At 33.5% G+C, this 22,182-nt stretch overlaps 3 protein-coding genes across 6 annotated transcripts in view; all 3 read left to right on the plus strand.

Moving 5' to 3' along the window:
• The window catches only part of LOC130903771 (phospholipid transfer protein C2CD2L), a 41,723-nt gene that overhangs the window by 4,298 nt on the left and 15,243 nt on the right, over positions 1–22,182 (plus strand). For all 3 annotated transcript variants that reach the window (XM_057816035.1, XM_057816036.1, XM_057816037.1), the window contains exons 2-3: positions 13,248–13,843; positions 18,289–18,384. In XM_057816035.1, coding sequence (XP_057672018.1) covers positions 13,331–13,843; positions 18,289–18,384 — 609 coding nt within the window. In that variant the 5' untranslated portion in view covers positions 13,248–13,330. The remainder of the gene's footprint in view (positions 1–13,247; positions 13,844–18,288; positions 18,385–22,182) is intronic.
• Positions 3,115–3,795, plus strand: LOC130903864 (general transcription factor II-I repeat domain-containing protein 2-like). The gene has a single exon (XM_057816216.1). The coding sequence runs from the start codon at positions 3,115–3,117 to the stop codon at positions 3,793–3,795; it is 681 nt and encodes a 226-aa protein (XP_057672199.1).
• Positions 4,522–11,592, plus strand: LOC130903772 (coiled-coil domain-containing protein 96-like). Of its 2 annotated transcripts, XM_057816040.1 has the most exons (8): positions 4,533–4,747; positions 4,847–4,970; positions 5,034–5,261; positions 5,920–6,101; positions 7,476–7,687; positions 8,625–8,894; positions 10,689–11,235; positions 11,291–11,592. In XM_057816040.1, exons 1-8 carry the CDS (start codon positions 4,586–4,588, stop codon positions 11,528–11,530), a joined length of 1,965 nt encoding a protein of 654 aa, XP_057672023.1. In that variant the 5' UTR covers positions 4,533–4,585; the 3' UTR covers positions 11,531–11,592. The 2 variants fall into 2 exon arrangements, with proteins under 2 accessions (XP_057672022.1, XP_057672023.1); XM_057816039.1 differs by having other exon boundaries at positions 4,522–4,970.

The raw sequence follows: 22,182 nt of genomic DNA on the forward strand, positions 1-22,182 counted from the left end.
CCTTCTCAATATTTTATTTCTGATTTATATCTAGTGATCTTAATCGATTTTCAAGCTTCCTGTTCGTTATAAAAAATAATTTAGACACATATACAGGATGTTTCTGAAGTAATCTGAAAGATTGTTGTGGGCGATTCGCTATATATATAAGATTAAGACGAAAAGCTCTCATGAACACGACGATAAGTCTTGTCGTTAATGAATTCCAAAGCATTAAATTGTTTGTATTAACGCATATTCTAAATTTTTACAATCATTTCCATAAAAAAACTAGACACACTCAATTTAAAGAAACTATTACGTATGTCTTGCACGAGGATGGTCTTAGAAGTAAATCTTCGAGCATTTCCAGCTAACTTTGTCCTGTCACGCTACCCTCAAAAAAATACAGACCCATCTGCACACACACACACACACATCCCAGATGCCTATTTTACGAGAGCGTTTGTTTTCATAGGCCGACCTCTGTATGTCAAAATTTAAGAAAATCTGAAATAATGAATACGAAAATGGTATTTTGACCCACAATTTGGGATATATTAACACTGTATTTCGTTGATTAAAACGTTTTGTATCATTGTTCGATATAAATAATATTGTAATTCTAATATTGAAAGAAAACATTGATCAAAGTATATTATTTATAATCAATTACGTAAGAATTTATTTTTAGAAACTTCGTCAGTATCTTTAACCCCAAATTGAAAATGCTAACCAACCGATCAAAACGGGTTTGAAATTTATGTAAATATAATTATCAACTTAGCATTATTCCATACTATAGTCTTGTTGATTAACTTTTCGCTTTTTTAAAACAGATTATTAACCAATCAACACTACCAAATACGAACTTTATTAGACCGATCTCTTGAAGTATTAAGTAATTCTTGTAATAAAAATTCAAAATTGACTTCTGCTGGTCTCGTTGCGTAAACGAACTAACAGATCGAGTTTTTTTAGTGGACTAAGTATGTTATGTAATTTGAGAAGGTGTGTTGTAATTATGTAAGTCTTAAACACATACAAACTTTTAAATCACTCATCGTCAGAATTTATGCTCAAAATTCACTCTTGGCACCCGTCTTGCTGATATTTAGCAGTAACCGAGCCCTTCGTGAATTATTTGCTCAATATTACCTGCGCTGATGCCTAAATTTCAGTTAAATCGCTTACAGTACTGCGCCGGTCTCCCAAAATGAGTTTTTTTACCAAAAAATTAATAATGCGTTACGCAACAGACATTGGTACATCCTTGTCTCTCATGACTATAAGTACACTAAAAATGAGGTTAGGCGGTCTAATGCACCCACGCCAGATTATTTAAAAATTCCGGTGTATATTTAAACCACCCCCGTATATTATATCTAATAGGCTAGTTGACAAAATTTGGAAATTGGTTTAAAACTATAGCTTAGCATCTATTTCACCTCAAAAATATATTATTTTGAGAAAAATAGGTTTCTTACGTTAGTATTTTGAGTTTTTAGAAATAAATTTGAAATTGACCGCGAAACAGGCCAAGACTGTCATGGCGTCTTGAATGACGCCATACCTCGCGAAACAGCTGTGTTTGTTTATGACAGTCAATCGTGTTTTTTAATAAATAATGAATTCCTGGTATTGTAAATACTGTATAGTGCCCCAATGTGAAACTACAACGATAAAAACGCCGGACAAATTATTCATATACGTTCCGAACAATAAAGAAATAAGACAACTAATTCCACAAATTATTTCTGTGAAGATAATTTTGATGTAAGTATCAAGCAAAACTTGATGTATCTATTTATAAATGTATAGTAAAATAATGAATTTTGCAAAATCTACCATAATATACCACACATATCATATAAAATGTTCCGATGAACAAAAATAGGTGTTCATCAAATTACTGCAGTTTGCATTGTTAAATCCTGATTCCATGGCAAATTATACTTGTCTTTCAAGATTAAACTAAAAACGAACTTTATTAATTTAACAATAATTGTTGAAAACTCGAAATAACCTGGTCACTTTATAAGAAAATGACAGCTACAACATAGCGTTTCGCGAGGTGTGACGTCACGCTTTTCTGATTGGTGTTTAATGTCACGTGATTAAACGCCTCATTTTGTCGATTTTATTTTCCAAAACTGTTATTAATCTTTTATTATTTTTGTAGACAAGTTGTTTTCTTATTAACTAATCATGGTTAATCATTAGAAAATCGAAGCCATCCAATTTATTCTTAGTGGAAACAATACTATTACCATAGTATTTGGAATTCAAACAATCAATGAATCCAATATCATTTGGTGTCACCAAGAATTAAAATCCTCTGTGGATTATGATCTAATGCACATATGGGCAACCACCGGCCCGCGAGACATTTTGGAAAAACCCAATTAAAAAAATATTACACTAAACTAAGTACTTATACTTAGTACTAGTACATATACTTATACTAGTACATATCTTTAAAAGAAAACACTTGTTTGTGCTTTTTATCTTATCCGGCACCGGATATGATATAAATAGACTATAAAAATGTGGAGTCATCAATAGACTAATGAATCCCATAGCCTACACAAGTTTCCTTGTGTTTCCTTAGTTTACTCACGGGAGTGACGGTGAGGCGGCAAACATCAAAACCTTCGATGTTTGCCGCCTCACTCTTTGATAATCACCGCCACTCGGCTTGCTCGATCAAATTCTTTGAAGTTTGCCGCCTCACGGGCTACACATCAAAAGATTTTATTTATTGCTTCTCGATTATTCTAAACTAGTTTATTCCAGATTATTCCTTCATTTTGTCTATATAAGCGGGTGGATGGCCCGAAAGTTAGTTCAGTTCTATTCGATCTACCGAGGTGATAACTCAGACAAGCGATATCCTAGCGAACGGCTAGAGCCGTCAACTTGCTTTGTGAATTTGTGTGCATCTTGAGTGGTTACTAACTATAGTTTGTTATTAAGTTTATTGAACGAAAAGTAAAAAAAATGATGTCTGGTGGAAAGAAACGAAAAGTAGATACAGAGGGTCGCCAGTTTCAATAAAAATGGACTGAAGAATTCTTTTTTATCTTGCACAATGGTAAGCCTATTTGTTTGCTTTGTAATGAATCCATTTCAGTAATGAAAGAATTCAGTATAAAGAGGCATTACTCAACTAAGCATGCTACACAGCACTCACTGACAGGACAATTAAGAACAGACAAAATCCAGAAGCTTAGAGCAAATATTGAAAAACAGCAACAAATGTTTCATAAACAAAGAACACAACTTGATAATGTTGTGAAAGCTAGTTTTATAGTTAGCTCGAAATTGGCAAAGGCATTAAAACCATTTGCCGAAGGAGAATTTATCAAGGAGTGTATGTTAGAAGTTTGCGATGTTTTGTGTCCTGAAAAGAAAAATGAATTTGTTAGTTTGTCAAGACGAACTGTTGTTGGACGTATAGAAATGATGGTTAATGATATAAAAACAACATTGACTGACCGTATGGCTGGTTTTGAATCATTTTCCATAGCATTAGACGAGAGCACCGATTTGTCTGACACAGCTCAAGTGGCTATATTTATTCGAGGTATTGATAAGGAGTTCACTGTTACTGAGGAATTGCTAGCTTTACAGCCGCTAGAAGCAACCACTACAGGAGAGGATATTTTTAATGAAGTTCAAAAGGTATTCACAAGTATTGGCCTGCCATGGTCAAAATTAATTGGAGTATGCACTGATGGTGCACCTTCTATGGTCGGCTTACGAAAAGGTTTCATCGGAATGTTTCAATTTATTTGCTATTCCTACAAAATGTAATGTACAAAATGCTCCAATACACTTACAAATGGAGTTAATCGAGATACAAGAAAACTCACTCCTAAAATCCAAATTTGAAGACGTAGAGTTGTGCGATTTCTACAAAAAATACCTAGAAGAAGACAATTTTCCGCAGCTTAGAAAATTCGCAAAAGATTGATTTCTGCGTTTGGCAGTACTTATAAATGCGAACAGTTCTTTTCATTGATGAAAGTTAATAAATCAACACATCGTACAAGACTGACTGACGATAATTTGGAAAATTCTTTACGTCTTTGTATCAGTGGAATTCATCCAAATATCGATGGATTAGTTTCCCAAATTCAAGCTCAAGTGTCTCATTGATTTCAGTGTATTTAAATTTTGTAGTTTGTAACAATTGCAAATGTAACTATTTAATTATAATGTTGTACCATTTTTTAAAATTTCATTATTTTATTAAATACAATAATCACATTGTCAATATACACATACATGTCAATAATAAATACATAATACAATAATAACATTGTCGTATTATTTCATGTCTAATATCTACCGCAAAAAAAATATTATCACTACTTTAAAATGCACTAAGTACTTTTAAACGCGGCCCGCGAACGTTTTGCACGCTAAAGTTTGGCCCTCAGCATGTCAAAGTTTGCCCATACCTGATCTAATGTATCTTGAAAGACAATGTTTATCATATTCATACTACATTGACATACGTCATTGTTTGATATGCTATTATAAAGACACATAATTTTTGTTCGCATTTATTTTTTGTCTAATGTGTTTCTTCATCTAAATCATGACCGAAGATACCGTTGATACCATCGACCCAAACGAATCGAATGAAGATTCTGCAGATGATGATAAAGATAAGAACATAGATGAGTTACCCGAAGCTGAAGAGATACAACCATCGATAGAAGACAAACCGATTCCTGGTGAAGATACTGCAGGTGATGAACAGAAACCGGTAGATCAGTTACCCGAAGCTGAAGAGATACAACCATCGGTAGAAGACAAATTGGAACCGATTCCTCGGGAAGATACTGCAGATGAAGATCAGAAACCGGTAGATCAGTTACCCGAAGCTGAAGAGATACGACGATCAGCAAAAATTCAACTGGAACCAGTAGATGTTACAGATGAAAAGCACGAATTGATTGAGAGTACAATTGAACCTGTAGGTTAGTTGTTGTATTTATTTTTCTAACCGAAATTTTTGATAAATAAAATTTTTTTGTGGTTAGAAGCTGCGGTAGTCAAAGAAACGTTTCAAGAAGACAAAACGGTACAAGCTAATTTTGGAACTGCTATATCGAACGCTTTTCTCGATACAATGTCATACCAAGAGATACATAAAAAGGTTATTTTCGCAGAAGGTAGTGATAAGGACTTATTCCAAGATACTGATGTGAAATCTAAAGTACCTGATATAAATTTTCCCGAGCGTTACTCAATTGAAATCGACGATAATGGTAAATAAAGACCATATTAAGAATAATCATATGAAGTATAAGTATAAGGCGAAGCTGAATTAGATTTTTAATAAGTACAATGCTAACTAATTTCGTTGAGGATCATTGTTTTTTAAAATCCATCCTTGTTTCCTTTCTTTTTTCTGTAGTAAGTGATACCAGTACATTCGAATGATCCCCTTCAATACATTCCCCTCCCCTCGCCACAAACCTTTCCGTACATTTTTTTCATTGATCGAAGCAGTGCTGGAAGTCTTCTTTGGTGAGCGCCTTTAAGAGCTCTGCCGTTTTTTGCTTTACCGCTTCAATCGACTCAAATCGGTCCCTTCCAAAGCTTTTCTCTAACCTTTCAAGGAAATCTGAGCAGACCCGTTGATGCAAGAGTTTTTGGTCGGGTGTCTGATTTTTTGGTACCAACTTCGCACAGATTTCTGACATGTGTAATTCCTCATCATCCGGATGCTCATTCGACAATCTGCACGCACAATTTTGTTGATTGTGGTCGTTGTTTCCGGAGATTTTATCTTCGGAAACAAAAAAAGTCGCACGGTGCCAAATCTGGTGAGTACGGCGGGTATTCTGGTGGACCTCGTATTTTCATCATTGTAATTATCAGAAATGATAGTGATGTGGAATATATGTTAATGAACGATAAAAGTTTCAGAAGATAATCGCCGCATGAGTGTAGTTAGTGAAAGTGATAAGAAGAAAAGAAAAAGAAGAAAATCGAAATCAAGCACAAAGTCGATCGTATCTTATACGTTAGGATACAATTTCAGTGAGAGATTCAATGGTCCTAGAGTTACCGAGGGAGTAAATATATCAGATTCTAATCCTTGGGTAATTTAAAAAAAAACAAATATTCTAATTGAGATTTTTTTTTTGAAATTACGCGAACCAGCGGCAACAACAAACAAATTTAGAAAGTTTTTATACATTTGATCCTTATACTAATGAAATTAAAGATATTTCCGTCTCCATCTCGATTACGACCGAATATATTGGATGTACAATCATACTTTCATATATTTTTTTAATACAATCATTCTAAAGCTTCTCTAACATATCGTAGAAGGATTTGTCTTTTTTCGAGATCAAGGAATAGCCAGTAGTCATTGGGGGGCAAGATCTGGACTATATGGTGGATGAGGACGCAATTCGAAATGTAATTCGTTCAATTTAACTATAGTAACCATCGACTTGTAAATCGCTGCATTGTCTTGGTGCTTTTTCTTCGACATATGAGGCCGTTTTTCCTTGATTTTTCCATTCAAACGATCCAACAACTCTATGTAGTATTCCCTATTGATTGTCTCTCCATTTCGGAGATAGTCGGTGAAGAATATTCCATGCGTATCCCTAAATACTCAAGCCATAACCTTCCCCGCTGACCTTTGGACGCTTCGGACGTGGTTCATCGGCTGCAGTCCGATCAGATGATGATCGTTTTGATTCGGGAGTGAAGTGATGGATCCATGTTTCATCCGTTGTCACATATCTGATTTATTACGTGTAAACATTGCTCTCAATCATCATTACGTTGATTTTTTTGATCGACTGTGAGTAAAGACGACACCCACTTTGAAAAAAGTTTTCTCATGGTCAAATGTTCATGCATAATTGCCTTCTGATATCTTTACGGCCTCAGCTATCTCATGCAATTTCAATTTACGATTCACAGTCACACACGACTTCCTTCACTAGGAAACTCAACCTCAAGCCCATCAAGTTTTACGGACAAATCATTGAGAGGAAACCAGAAGCAAATATATCAGGTTTTCTCTGAGAAATATCCAGATTCAGTTCATCGAAAACGGGTTCTTTTACGACAAAACAATGCTAAGCTACAAAGGAATAAGATCGTAGAACTTGGTGGTATTGAACTAGAATCAACCAGCATTTAATCCAGATCTTGCACCGTCAGATTACTATTTATTCAGATCCATGGAGAAATTTTTGGATCGAAAGATAATGAAAATGTAGTGCGACAATTTTTTGCATTTCAACTTGCTGAACGTTGGGTTCAAACCATAGAATACTTTGGGCTCAAACCATCTTTTTGTTTTATTATCTTACAAAAAAAATGAACATTGAAAACCGTCATTATTTATGAGACATTCTCTATATTTCGGGCGTTGCCACATTCAAGATCACTTGAAATAAAGAAATTAAATAAAAATTATATTCCGATTCTTATTTTTGTTGCGGTTGTAGGACACGCCTACCGTAATAGAAAATTTAGAAGCCTCATCAGCGGAACAAGAAGAAGAGGAGGAAGAAGAAGAAGAAAGTACACTTACCTCAATATCAACTGCTTTAGCATCTAGATCCTTTTATTACGAAAAACTTAGACTAGTTTCAAACGAATTGAAATATAGCAGAATATTTAATCAAATTTTACAAAAAAAATTAGCTGTTTACTATAGGTAGGTTCAGATATATAGAATTGTTTCTTAATTTTCCATCTTCTTCTTTGACTTTTGTTCATTCAACGATGTTCGTAATTCGAACGAAGTTTTTTATCTATCGATACAAGAGTGGTCCGATAATTACTTAGTCCAGAAACGCTTTATTTTTTAATATATTTTACTTAGAAATTTTGACGGTTGTCAAACCAAAGTGTGGTTAATTGAAGGCCACGATAAATCAAAAACGTGTAATTCGAGTCAATAACTTTAGATACGTGACGATAAACGGAGAGGTAGTTGTCTCGATGTCAAGCATATATGTACGCACGGTCAACTATTTTGAAAATATGGTTTCATCAAGTTGCCATTGATTGGAAGCCCTTAACGTTTACTCATCACCTCTTCATTAGTCTTCAATTTCTCTTTGAGAAGTAACTTTTAAGTTTGGAAACAAAACGAAGTCACACGAGGCCAAATCTGAAGAATACGGTCGATGAGGCAGCTCAAATCGACCAATTTTACTTTGGCGAAAGTAAAGGTGTAAACTGGTGTTTTATCATTTCGGAAAATTACTATTTCCTTCGTTAAATTATCGTCGAATAGTGAAATTCGACTCTTGTATATACATATGGATTCATATATCGTCGATTCTCAAGCTCAAAATTACAAGCAGGGTGAGACCCAGCAGTCTCTTGAATTGCTTATTGTCTCAGTTATCTCGAACATCTTCAACCGAAGTGGTAACCGTTTTATTTTTGTTATTTATCACGCAAATTATACAGTGAGCGAAAACTTTTTACCGGTAGTGTATTACACGATTATAAATTCTCATACTGACTCTATAGGGCGATGAGGTTAAGTAATTATTGTCCTACTCTCGTATTTGAATTCTTTGGTTACAATTTTACCACGTATCAATGCTGGTGCACCAATTTCTGATCTGTCAACTTTTTAGACAGAAAAATATGCTCCACGCATTCAAAGAAGATGAAACCGGAATTGGAATTGTCAATAAATATCACATACTGTTGAACAAATTCGAAGAAGTTTGTATACACGATAGAAAAGAAAGAGACAAAATGTCCCGTCAATTTACCATGATACGCAATAAAAAGGAAGCAACTAAAATTAAATTAGACCAGATATTTAAGGACTTTCAGGATAGGGAGAGGGAAATCGGGATTGGTTTGATTCATACGAAAACTGGAAACGAAATACCTGAAAAGTAGGTTTACCTTTTACTGGTTACAATATACTAGAATTTTATAAATAACCAAAATTATTTTTTATATTATCGGTATTGGTAGCACTGTCATTGACATTTTTAGTGTAAACTTAAAGTTTGGAGGGTAAAGCTGTTTAGAGAAGGTGAAAGAAAACGAGAGGCCCGGTGCAGGATCTTTTTACCATGCTGGTTACCAACGCTTTTTAATTAAATAACCATTTATTAAAAAAACCTAATAGAATTCGACTTCTTAAGCTCTATATCCCGATTGCAAAGCTTGTCAATCTAAATTAAAGTATTGCGATCACAAATTACTTCATATCATCTTAGAAAAACAAAACTCGTTGAGTATATAGTCAATAACATTTATAACATTTGAAACAAAACAGGAATTCCCGCAATCCGATCAGGTAAAAAAGATACCAGATTGATAACTTTATCACACATCTATGTTTGACTTAATTTTTATTACATAGAAAGTTTGATAAGGTCGAATTTCTCTAAAATTTGTGTTGTATGAAATACCAAGTACTCAATTGTGTGAATCTTTGGAAGCTCGGGTTGGGAAATATCGACTCAGTTTGATTGTAGTTCACTTGGAAATCCGAGTTTTTTTTATTTAATCAATTTGGAATCTACTTAACGATCCTCCGATCCATTTCCCGTCTCAAGCATTTCCAACCTAAAATGGACAGTTCTCTTTCGATTACAGCCAAGGCAGAGGAAATATTCGACTCTTCCTCTCGTTTACAACGTATCCTGTCATGGTTTTCTATTATTTCTCTGCCCTGCATTTCCTTGACTATACCCTCTTTCCAGCTTTTTCGTGAGCTTCCTTTTTTAGTTTATGTATTTTGTTGCCTTTTTACAAGACCAGATTAGATATCTCGTTTTGATACCATTGATTAATGTGTGTCCTACTCCCATCAATTCCCTTATTCTGTAATTTTTTATCATATATAATAAAGTAGTCATGCTTTTAATGATGTGTCATATATTCCTCAACTTTCGATGTTGTTTGGTACTACAAATTTCCATTCATCACCGACTTGGCTTCTCTGTCCTGTATATTTCTCTCTTTGTTTGCTGGGTGTACTTTTATTCCTTGCAGTGTTTTATTTGTGGCCCGTCCTCCAGGTAGGTGTCTTGTACTCTAGCTCCGGTGCACATACATTCCGTTTTATTACTTTTTCTTTGGGACACTACGAGGATGGTTCCAGATATACCTGGCCCAACAACGAAAACACGAAAATTTTGGAAAAAAATTTATTTTTTCACAATGATGTGTAACCTGGTGCATTGTCTTGATGACATAACACTTTCTTCTTAGCTAAATGCGGCCGTTTTTACTTGATTTCCGTGAAACATTGCCAAACATTCGATGGAAACTTCATCAAACTTGAAAGATACGCTGTATAGATTGTGTGCTTTCTAATAGGGTGATACTGCTAGGTCTAGGTTAAGCCAGGTAATTCTGGGATCATCTTCGTATGACGGTATGTATTAAGGCTTCCACATGTTGCGTGCCTGCCTGAAGTAAATCTCAAATAGCGTTGGCGAGAGGTAACACCCTTCAATAAAAATCTATATCATTCATCATCAAAGTTAAAACTTATGGATTTGAGATGTTGAAATCAGGAAAAGAATGGAAGCTACAAATGACGTTTGATGTTTATAACTATTTTAATTATTTCATTGCCACTCCTTGTTTATAATATGAAAGATGTTTTGGTTTGTAAATGGGTAAAGAAAGAAGTGAAAATTTCACGGATTATTTATTTTTCTCTTGGACAGGTACGTGGAACATCTTCTCAACCGACAGAAGTTTGCGGCGAAAAATATCAGCGAGATGCGATTGACTTGGTTGCAGTTGAAGAATATGGTAGAAGAAAAAGAAGAAGCCATAGCGGATATCGATAAAATCGATGACAATCATACTCTAACCGGTTACGAGAAGTTGAAAGCAGATTATTTCATGCTTTTCGATAAACTAGAAGAAAGATTAGGGGAATTAACGAAAGTCAGATTTACGATTCAAAATACTATACAGATGTTGGCGCATTTTAGAGAGAAAATATCTGCGTTGAATGACGATATTAATGAACTGGGAGAAGAAGATCAAGAGCTGAATAGAACTTATAATTTATATAGAATGAAGGTAGCGAATTTGAAGATGGAAAGAGACTCGTTACGTCGATCAATTGTGAAAATTAAAGAAGAATCGGGTCTGTTGATTCACAATAATTTATTGCGGGACATGGAGAATTGTATAGAAGAAGTTAAGCAGTTGAAAATACAAATGAATACATTAAAGAACGATTGTATCACTAAAGCCAAACAGGTTATATGAGATACATCTTTTAAAAGCAACGGATATCAATAAGTTATTTTTACAGGTGAAAAATTTAAGGAGTAAAATTTTGGAGCGAAATAACTACGGTTTCGAAACAAAACACGTATGTGGAAAAGATAGTGTTAAATGTCGAAAAAAACGGAGTGTGACGAATTTCCAAAAAACACTCAGTACGTATAATACAAAAATACCTACCGAGGCCTTTGATTATATAAAACAAGATTTTCAACTCAAAGGTGTTAGGATAAAGTTTGACGAAGCGCGCGTGTCTTCGGAAAAGTGACAAAAATATAAAAGTAAATTATATTTTGTAAGTTTTTTTTTAATAAATCGTATTAAAAACCATTATTTTTTCAATCATCATCTTCAATAGTACCGACTTGATACTGTATATACTGTTCACAACTACACTGTAAACTCAGTTTACCTTCAGTCTCTGAAGACGATAACTTGGTTATCGAAACGCGCGTCAGACAGTGTAATTGCGAGTGTTGTTGTAGTGGTTTTATAAATAGTGTGTTCAGTATGAATATCACCAACGGTTCCAGAAATTCCAACTTGAAACGACTTGATTCTTGAACACACAGTGATTTTCAAAATTTCTTTTGAAAGTTAATACTGATAGCAAGTGACACCTCGTTCGAATTTTATTTAGAATACTTATTCGTTGATACTAATATTTTTATTTATGATGTTTTTAATGGTTAAAAAAATAAACACAGTAACTACCACCCGATTGATTTAATCGCAAACATTGCCACGGCTATCGCAAATTTTATCATTTCTCTATTGTGTATTTTTGTACTTTCCAACTTTACCAAGTGGATTAGGTACTAAATTCCAGATAAAACTCTTAATCCGTCCTGAGTTGTGTTATGTACTCTGACTACCTTTTCGTTTACCTGAAATATCCCAGTTCCAAATAAACACATCCTTAATCCTTAAAAATCGTCACACGAGCTGCAGCGCATCCTTCCACATAATTTCAGCCCTCAGTCAGGGTTGTCATCCGGAAGTTGATGCATTATTTTTAATTTGTATGAGTGGGATTCCATAAGTAGACGCTACTTGGGCTGTGGAAGAAGCGTTCACTACAATTTCTGTAACTATATCAGTGTCAGAGTCATCATTATTTTTAATCGTATACCAACTTCATAAAAATATGTCCAATGGTCCAAAAACTATAAATTTGAGTCTCAAAAGATTAACTGGGATTAAACTACAATCATAAACACCGAAGAAATCAGCCGGTATTTGTAAATTTCAACTCACACTTATCGACAAAATATTATCTTGTCCTCGTATAAAGCAAAAAAATAAAACTATTATTTTTGGTTTGTGAAACACGGTTTTGACTTTTGCTTAATAATATGATGGAGAAAGTTTTTTAAATTTATTATTTTGTAATTTAATGAATGGATAATGGGATGAGTACTGTACATGGTTTCTGTTTGTTTTTTTTTTTGGAAAATAGAGTCAACCAAGACCAATGACGATTTATTTTTGCATCAAACAATTTCTAAGGACCAATGTCGATTTTTTTGTATAATATTATGATGTGTAATTTTCGTAGGTTAAATTTTTACGAATGACGTCGATTTGAACCAATAGAGCCGCAGATTGTTGACTTCTAGGGTAGTCGCTTCGGCAGGCGTCAATAACGAAGCATTTTTATATAGCATGTGCAAAGTTTCATGTAATTTCTTTGAACAGTAATTTTGTTTCAGAATCATTAATAAATTTTCTAATGATGTGAAAAATCGAAATTAATTGATTCAATTGGCATATTTAGGAGTTGAGAATGTTTGAAAATTCATTTTAGAAATTTAGTAAACACCAGCTTCCGAATCTACGTCTCCGTCGATAGCCGTGTTCAAACTGGAGCATTGAGTATTTATAATTATGTGGAGATCTGGGAGAATTTATTTTTAGTTTTGTGAATAAGCACCTTGCTATATACCAATGCGATCCGACAGATAGTAACTTTAAACTTTTTACAGGAGACCGACATTTCGTATGGGGGTGACGTCGGCGATAAAATCTACCAACATCGCAAAGTTATAAGAAATATGGCTGCCTTGAGATGGATCTAGCAGAAGTGGTTGAGGATTTGATTTGTACGTTTGATGGTTCCGGAGATACGACAATGGATACGTTAGCGATGTTCGTATTCGGCTGGATTTTAGCCGCCCTATTTATTTTGTGGTTAGGAAAATTACTGTACGAAAAATTCCAAAACAGAAACAAAACTCAGTCGGAAGCGAAAGCTAAGTTATTAGATACCCAAGCGAAAACAACAGATAGCATCGACGGTGATAATAAAGGGATTAAGAAAACATCGATATCGAGTGTTTCGAAAGGTTACGTCGCGCCCACACCTCCTGTCAGGAAGAGATTAACGAGACAGAGTCCAGCGCCGGAAAGTCGTAAACCTCGGTTTATACCGGCTCCTCAGTGCACCGGACCTGATAACGTGTGTGTTTTGTGGGTTAACGATGTGTTTCAGTGGTTGTATAATGACTTTGTCATTGTTAATGAGTTGCTGGGTGTTTGGATAGCCGCTTTGAACGAGTACACCAAAAAATCTGGAGCTGAGGTAAATACATATAATTTTTTACTTAATAATAACGATTTATGATTACTAAAATTAACCAAATTTAGTTTTTGAGACATTTTTACCGTTAGTAATAAAATTTAAGTGAAAGAGAAGCGAGATGACGCTCTAAAATAGTAGTCCTGGCGCATCCCCCTTTTTTTAGGGTTATTGTATTTACTAAAACTGGTGATGAAGTATTTCGAAAGTGGTTTACGACGAGAAAAAGTTTGGGAACTTCTGCTTTAAAATCTGATAGACCAAAACGAAAGATTTGATGTCATTAGAAAATAACCATCATGAAACTATAAAAAAAGTGCCAAAAATTCATTATTTTATTATATTAAATAAAAAAAACATTGATGTCAACATCACAGTTATAATTAACTTAATAGCAAGAGTGATTCGTTTTTTTAATTTATCTAAATCGAGGATTTTAGTTTTGTATACAATAGTTCCACACAAATAAATCTAATGGGACCAGATCAGGAAATCGTGCTGGTCATTCTATCGACCCGTTCTTCCCTCTCTACCGACTTCGATGAATTTAGTTCAAGTACTGCCGGACGTTTGGTTAAGTTGCTGCAGTCCATCCTGCTGAAATCGTATTATATTCGCAGGAAGTCGTGTTTTTACTATATCAGGATATTAGTTTATCAAAGTTTGTACAATATTTCGGAGCAGTTCTAAATATTTAACTTTCAAGTTGCCATCAATGAAAAAGGGACCTACGATAAAATTTCCGAAAATTCCTGTCCGAAAATTAACTTTCTTTTCTCGTTAAAAGAGGATTCTTATTAGACCAACAGTTAAAGAGAGGTATAGGACTTTGTACATAGTTAATAGTAGCGTTGTGGGTGATCAAAGGCCGTTAAGCACATGGGCCTTCTGATAGGTCCGTCGTGCCGATGGATTGAACCCTTTAATGTCATTACGTTAGCTGTGGGGCTTTCCCAAATGCTGGGCACTCATAAATGACGTGGTCTTCAGTTTCATCCTCCTCAATGCACCAGCGGCACTCCGGATCATCCGAGATGCCTATGGCGTGGGGGTTCTACCGGAACTCGACTGTAACTTTGTTATTTTAAATGGAACACCCTATATATTGATACATTTTTGAAATCTACGTAAAATTTTTGTATATTTTTGTCTAAAAAATGGATACTTTTTGAGTTATTAATTTTTTTGTAAAAAATTTGACCATTGCAGACCCTTATAAATTACTTTTTTACGAGGATACCCTTAAAGATATGAAAATGGTTTCTGTTCGGTTGCTTTAAACAAGGTCAGACGTATTTGAATCTATGTTGAAAAATTTTCTATTTTATACAGGGTTTGTATAAAAAATGTTCAAAGTTTAACTTCATAAATATCAAATTTCTTTATTTTTTTAAATAGAACCACCCGGTTTTTTTCTATTTTAATACATTCATGGATAAAAAATAAGGCGAATTCATGTATACTTTCCTATAGCTAAACCTTACCGTTATCCAGGTCTTAAATGTTTTCTGTAAATTTTTAGAGATGCAGATGTGGGCTAGATTTTATTCCGGTTCTACCGGAAGTCGACCATCTTTGAAAATATTTTAGTTAAAAAGATCGTATCCGAAAACACAAACGTAGAAATAAAAAAGTACATATACAGATAGTTTTAATTCGTCGTGGGACACTCTGTATAAATTATATCCTGAATTGATTGAAGAAATAAATCAGAAGTGACTACTGTGCCTTAATACGTGAACAAAAGAATATTGAAAATGTTTGAAGAAAAACGTAACAAGTTGAATGGGATGGTATAGCCCTCATTCATTACCCATATAGGACTTTACGATTGTCCTAGTATAGGCCCAGACTTGGTAGGACTTATCCAAACTTCAACTAGGCCATTATTGGTTTGCCAAGGCCGGGTTTACCAGCGTTGGCTCAAGCTAAGCACCGTCGTTCAAGTCTGGGGGCTACTACGTGTACATTTTTTTGATTTTGATAAAATCCAGTTATTTTGCTGAAAAATTTGATTTTGAGGTAAAGAATCAGATACTTTTTGAATGTATCGATATTTAGAAAGCTTCTTATGAAAAAAATCGACCTTGGACCAATTGAACAATTAGTAAAAGGTAAATTAAAAACCTTCGTTGCTTTTATAGTCAGTAAACTTCTTAATTTTTGATTAAACACATTATTATTCATGCATTTATTTTTAATGATATTAACAAATATTTCTAAAACTATCGATTTTTTTTAAGTAAAACTTATTATTAGATATCCAAATCATAGTATAAGCACGTAGCGAATGAATCAGAAATAGAATGATGACGTTATAAATGATGTAATATTACCGGCTACGTTTATATTTCACCTTTTTTTGTATCTGTGTTAATAGACCAGGGCTAAAGCATTTGAAAATGGTAAAAAGTGAAATAAAAATATAAGTAGGATTAAACTTATCGGAAAATGAAGAAAACATAATAAAAATGAAAGAAATGATAGTTTACGGACGATCCGTTAAAACTGCAAGGCGTAGGGAAAAAAGTTAAATAGCAAAGATGTAGGAAATAGAAAGGTCTACAACTTTTGTATTCTAACTATTCTTAAAATTTATGTTTGGTTTTTGAATCTAAATTCAGTTGCATGATATTCACGAGTATGGTCCCAAAATTACCCGGCTTGACCTAGAGATGGCGGTAGTTGATTGAAGAATACCAATGTACGAGGTCTAGCTATTAAATAACGAGACTGCGCGCCTAGAAGTCGCCCTAGACGGATGGGGTATAAAACGAATAGTGCGTACATGAAAATCATCATGTGTTTAACGATTTTTGTTGATTTTATGGAACCAAAATCTTCTTTTCTCTTGCTGTACAAAATCACAGCCCCAGCAGCTCATTCTTCTAAAAACTCTAAGGCACTAGACGAAATACTAGTGCCCTCCATAACGTATTCAAAACTACTGAAAATTTTTCTATTTAAAATTATAGAATGAAATGAGTATGTCGGCACGTGGCGTGTTAGAAATGTGTACAAAATAATATACCACGTGAACCGACGTAGCATGGTATTTGTTGTCGTGGCGTGGCGTGTTGCTATTGGGTTTCGACTTTAATAGTTTCATCTTTCAATTTATATAGTAGATGTTCCTCATTGATCCACGATTAATCCAAATATATTTTACTTTGGTTTCGACTCAGTTCATGGTAATTCTTATTATTTAGAACCACAAACCTACAGTCGGAAATTATTTTCTACAGAAGAACGCATGTAGGTTAGTCTTTCTTTTAAATGATTTTCTATTTGAAATTTTGATTTTCCTGGACCTTAACGTGCTGTTTGTAACTCATTTCACTTCTATAATAACCCTGTAAATCGTGGATTTCCAAACACAAGTTTTGCAATACTGGTAAGTTAAATTTATTTAATCAAACCTTGTAAATAAACCAGCTGATACTCGTAATTCAGAAACTATAGAAGAAAAATAAGTTGTAGCCACTGTGAATAATAAATGAGACTTGTGGGAGTCGCCTTGGCCAGGTATTTCAAACGCACGGGCATTCTGCCAACATAATCTACCTAAACACTTCGAAAAATGTAATTTACATACAATACCAGTTGAGCAATTAAGTATGTTGTTTTACAGTTTTATGAAATGCGTAAAGTTTCGCGGGAATTTACATGTAGAACCATCGAGTGTATCTGCTGTAAAAAGTGTTTAAAAACACCAAGTTTATGGCCAATCTCTAAAGACAATTTCGACATATAAATATGTAACTGTCACTTGTCAAATAAAACTACTCCTTGCCCCCATTTACTTTCACAAACAGAACATATCTATGTAACATAATCTTTGAACTCCATTTTCCCCTACTTCAAAGTGACAGATTAATTTAAAATTTCGCAAACTTGTCAATTAGATTACAATGCAATAATTTCGTAAATTCGTATCATTAAGGTAACGATAGTCCGGTCAAATAAGGTAAAAAAGTATTGGTCATATAACAAAATTTCCTACAAAGCCGATTTTGCTGGAGACCGTGAATTTACCATTAGAAAAAAGTCCCCACTGAATCCACGTATGTTAAAAGAGTTTTATTCTAGATTAAAGATAAATATGTTGTGATTTTTAAAGTAAACGTTTTCATAATAAAAATAGATTAGACAAAAATTGTAGATCCTTAAATTATTTTCCAATAATTGTCCCTTATTCCCAGTGAACCAAACACTATGGATTATTTTTTGGATGAAATACGTGCTAATGTGGGAAAAGGGATTTATAACTTTTGACGGGTAGTGTAAATACTACTGTGACTGTCAACGAACTTCAGTGCGCTTCTAAACCGGACGTAGAAACCTTTAATATTACAACTTATAACACCGTTGCAACGGTTAATAGGAAGTTGTATAATACCAGAAACGTTTTTTCTCTCTCGTTTAACCACTAAATTTATATGTTACAGCAAGGAATCGGCGTAGAGATAGTAAGGATATTACCAGAAACGCATCCGCCCGTTTTGTCCAACATTTTCGCAGAAGCGGATTCTAAAGACGATGTGGTAAGTCGAGAACTACCGAATGTGTGTTTAATATTTGTCGCAAATATGTAAATTATAAAATAATACCAAATATTCACGTCCCGACATTTAAATTTCAATATACCAGAAAAACGATTTGACTACAATATAAATACATTAAAAATTTGGAAATGTCCATTTCATTAAAGCTCAAAACATCGATCTAGCACGAATGTCTAATATTCAAGAAAACCTGAAGAATAAAAGATTCTGGACCTAAATCAACAAGACTACGAAATAGAATCCTAAGAAGTATCAGTTCTTAACAACAACACCACCATCAAGAGCTTCCAACCGGCGATAGAAATCAGAAGATTTGAGTTAGCAAGAATTGACGATTGGAGCACCAAGACCAAATGAACTGACGTTTGAAATCCACATCGACTTTATAGAGAACAAGATAAAAAAACTCATTTGAATACTACACGCATCTACTGCCAAGAGAAATCCAAGGAAGCTCCAAGTTCAGCAGAACATCGATGTGTAAGACTAAATCCAAAAAGCTACGGATTCACTTTAACATCCAGATGATACTAAACCAGACAAGTACGAAAGGCATTTGAGGAAAACTGTTTGAGTTTGATCATAACCGGCAGTGCAGACATCGTTTGCTGTATCTAGAGGCTAATAAAAAAATATCCAATGAAAATATCTTAACAGAAAACAAAATGAGTATACTTTTTTAGTAATTCAATGGTAAAATTACTGCTTGATTAGCTAAGTGAAAAAAAAGTTTTGAATTGAAGTCATTGTCAAAATATAATTTACAAAAGGAAATAATTACCATTTGATAATGATTAAAATGACCACAAATACTGTTTTGAAACTCAACCACAAAATCTAATTTGCAATTAGTCGATTATCTATACAGGATGTGACGGGAAAATAACGAATCTACTCCGTTTTGTAAAGTTTCCTTAATTCTATTTCAAATTTATGTACTTACTATTTAATAGACGTATGAAACACACGGTATATTTCGTTAGCACTAATTAATTTATAAACTAATTGAAAACAAAACTAATAAATCGAGTTTTTTCTGTCCTGATTCTACCGAGGGTGTCTCATAAGTAATATCTGTTTTCATATGTGAAAATTCGTACGCCGATCAATATATCATATCAATTATTATATTATGACCATTTAAACAAAATTCAGTCGTAAGTTCAAAACTTTTGTTTAAGAAATTGATAAGGATCAATTTATTATTGACACATCTTTATATTTTTGAACACAATTTGCTTCTTGATATGGTTTTGTGAATGGTTCACCATCGGTAGGGTTTGTTTTATCATAGAATGCTTCGGACTTCCCCGAAAATTTCGTTCGGCGGAGGATTCGAACCTCCGATCTCCGTGTTGGAAATAAAGCACTACGACTACACCGTTTTGCCCCGTTTCTGGAATTATTTTGGTTGTATTCTGCGAGTACCAGTTTTTACAAAAATTTATACCTATATTTAACCTTAGTTTTATTGTCACTTTTTTATAAGACATCTTAATCCGCATTTTTGACAATTTTTTAATCCCGATTCTGGGGGACTAGTCTCCTATTCTATGAAAAGTACAATCGCTTTACTTAATTTTAATAATTTGATGTATGAAATAATAACAATAAACAATGTTTTCTATTTGTAAGAAAAATATTAGATCCTTATTTCGGTACAACCCTCGTATTTGATGAATTTCATATATAGTACAGTCATAGAAGCGTTTTTGCTCCGAATTTTTTTACTGTGAACCGATTTGCATGAAATTTTGGAATCAGGCTCATCTTGCCCTTAACTTCAAAAGTGGAAATGATATGAACTCCGCATCCACCCTGGGGGTGGTTGCTACCCCTTCTCGTTGGTGAATTGTTTTTTTCAAAACAACCTCGGATATCGATAGACGGCATAATTTTGCGAAAAAAAATTTCTATAAAGTTTTTAAAAAGACCCAAGTTATTGGTAATTGAAAATTTGGAGTTTTTTCAAGTTTTTTTGCAAATATCTCCAAAATTATGCAATTTAACGAAAATTTTATGATGAAAAAATTGTAGCAGGTAAAAAACTGAATAAATCGGTTGTTTATTAAGTGTTCTAAGTGCAATATTAAGCGAAATATTAAAGATCAAAGCCATTTTTTATTTTGTCTGAAATTTAATCGATTCAATGCCATCCAGCGGCGAACACATACATTTTATACATTCTAATAAAATAGAGCTTTGTGAGTTTAATGGATTTTAGCAGTTTAGCTGCTTTAGGACACACATTTTTTTAAAAAATCACGATTTTAAGAAAAAAAATTTTCGAATTTTTAATGAAACCACCTTCTTTTCATAATATCTCAAAAATGATGAAAGATACGTATAAAAACATACTGATAAAAAATGTAGGTCTTTTTCTGACAAAAAATTTGGTTTCTTCTTTTTTTATGTCACACAAAAATTGACTGAGATATGATTGTTTAAAGAGCGCGCGGCAGCGCAATCACAGTCTCTTTCGAGCCCTTTGACCCTTCACCGTTTTAAAATAAAAGGTTTTTCACTATATATTGTATTGAAAAAAGTTGTAGCTCTTTAAATTACCTTTAAAATGATGTTTATAAGTTGTGATAGCATCAAAATTCAAGGAGTTATGGTCCAAAAACTAATCGTATTTTTGTATTACTAATTCAATGTGGTACAATTTTAAACAACTTGTAAGTTTATATTTTATTCAATAAATGGTGATTTCTTAATCTATAATTAAATTATTTTTAAATATTTAATCATATATATTTACTGTTTCAATTTAGGGGTAGATCTAAGGGTTGAAAAACTTTTCGAGAATGTAGAATAACATTTAAATCCTTTTCATTTCATTATAAGAATTTTTTTCAAACAATGTTTTATCAAGGGGTTGTTTTTAAGGGTCGAAAGGGGGTTCATAATTCGATAATTAAGATAGAGAACATAAAATATTATTTACTCTATTTACTTAAATCTTTTTATGTCATACGAAAGTAATTTTTTCATTTTAGGTATTGTTTACAAGGGTTTTAAGGTTTTCTAGGGGTTGAAAATGATTTTATTATGAGGTAATTGTGTCAGAAAACACTTTATAATTTCACCCCTTAATATTAAACAAGTTTCCTAGTGATAAAATGGCTCAATGTCAATTTTGCCATTAAGGGGTGGTTTACACCTCTTAAAAATAATAGGCGGAGCTTAGATTATCACTTTTGAAGTTAAGACGATTTACGACCAACAATAATTGGGAACAATCTATGCCTGCGTCGAAATTTCGCTGGCGAACTGTCTTAAGAATAGTGTGTCTCAACATACCAACACATATTTAAATATCATCAAAACGGCAATCGATTTACCACACGTAATAAATTATTATTACTTCAATAGTCATTCGACTTTGGTCGGTAATACAATAAAAAATATGACCATGAACATCTAATAGTATGTAAAGAGAAGCCCATTATCATGATGAAATTATACAAAATTAACCTTTCCAACCTATTCAATTACAATTATATACTTTGTTATTCAAATCAAAAGATGGTATCATTGTTATATACAGATTGTCCTAATTGTCTAGTATCCAAATGGGAAAGTTGTTTTTTAATGGATACAAATTTAATATCTTCGAAATTATATCCAGAGTGAATCTAATTCCGCTAATATTCTTTTTTTCCTCTTCTTCTTTTTGAGGTACCGGAAGGAGATTCATTTTCTTTTTTTTTTCATCTTATACGTTCATTTCTCCTTTAACTGTTCACTTTCTTCTCGTCACATCATTATTCTCTT

This window comes from Diorhabda carinulata, chromosome 2 (assembly GCF_026250575.1).
Source record: "Diorhabda carinulata isolate Delta chromosome 2, icDioCari1.1, whole genome shotgun sequence".
NCBI classification, from domain to species: domain Eukaryota; kingdom Metazoa; phylum Arthropoda; class Insecta; order Coleoptera; family Chrysomelidae; genus Diorhabda; species Diorhabda carinulata.

Bases quoted from the DNA above. Each gene is read 5' to 3' on its own strand.
- LOC130903772 (XM_057816039.1), top strand. From the start codon at position 4,586: ATGACCGAAGATACCGTTGATACCATCGACCCAAACGAATCGAATGAA. The intron at 6,102-7,475 runs GTAATTTAAAAA...TTGCGGTTGTAG, and splicing joins TATCAGATTCTAATCCTTGG to GACACGCCTACCGTAATAGA. The intron at 7,688-8,624 runs GTAGGTTCAGAT...TCAACTTTTTAG, and splicing joins AAATTAGCTGTTTACTATAG to ACAGAAAAATATGCTCCACG.
- LOC130903864 (XM_057816216.1), top strand. From the start codon at position 3,115: ATGAAAGAATTCAGTATAAAGAGGCATTACTCAACTAAGCATGCTACA.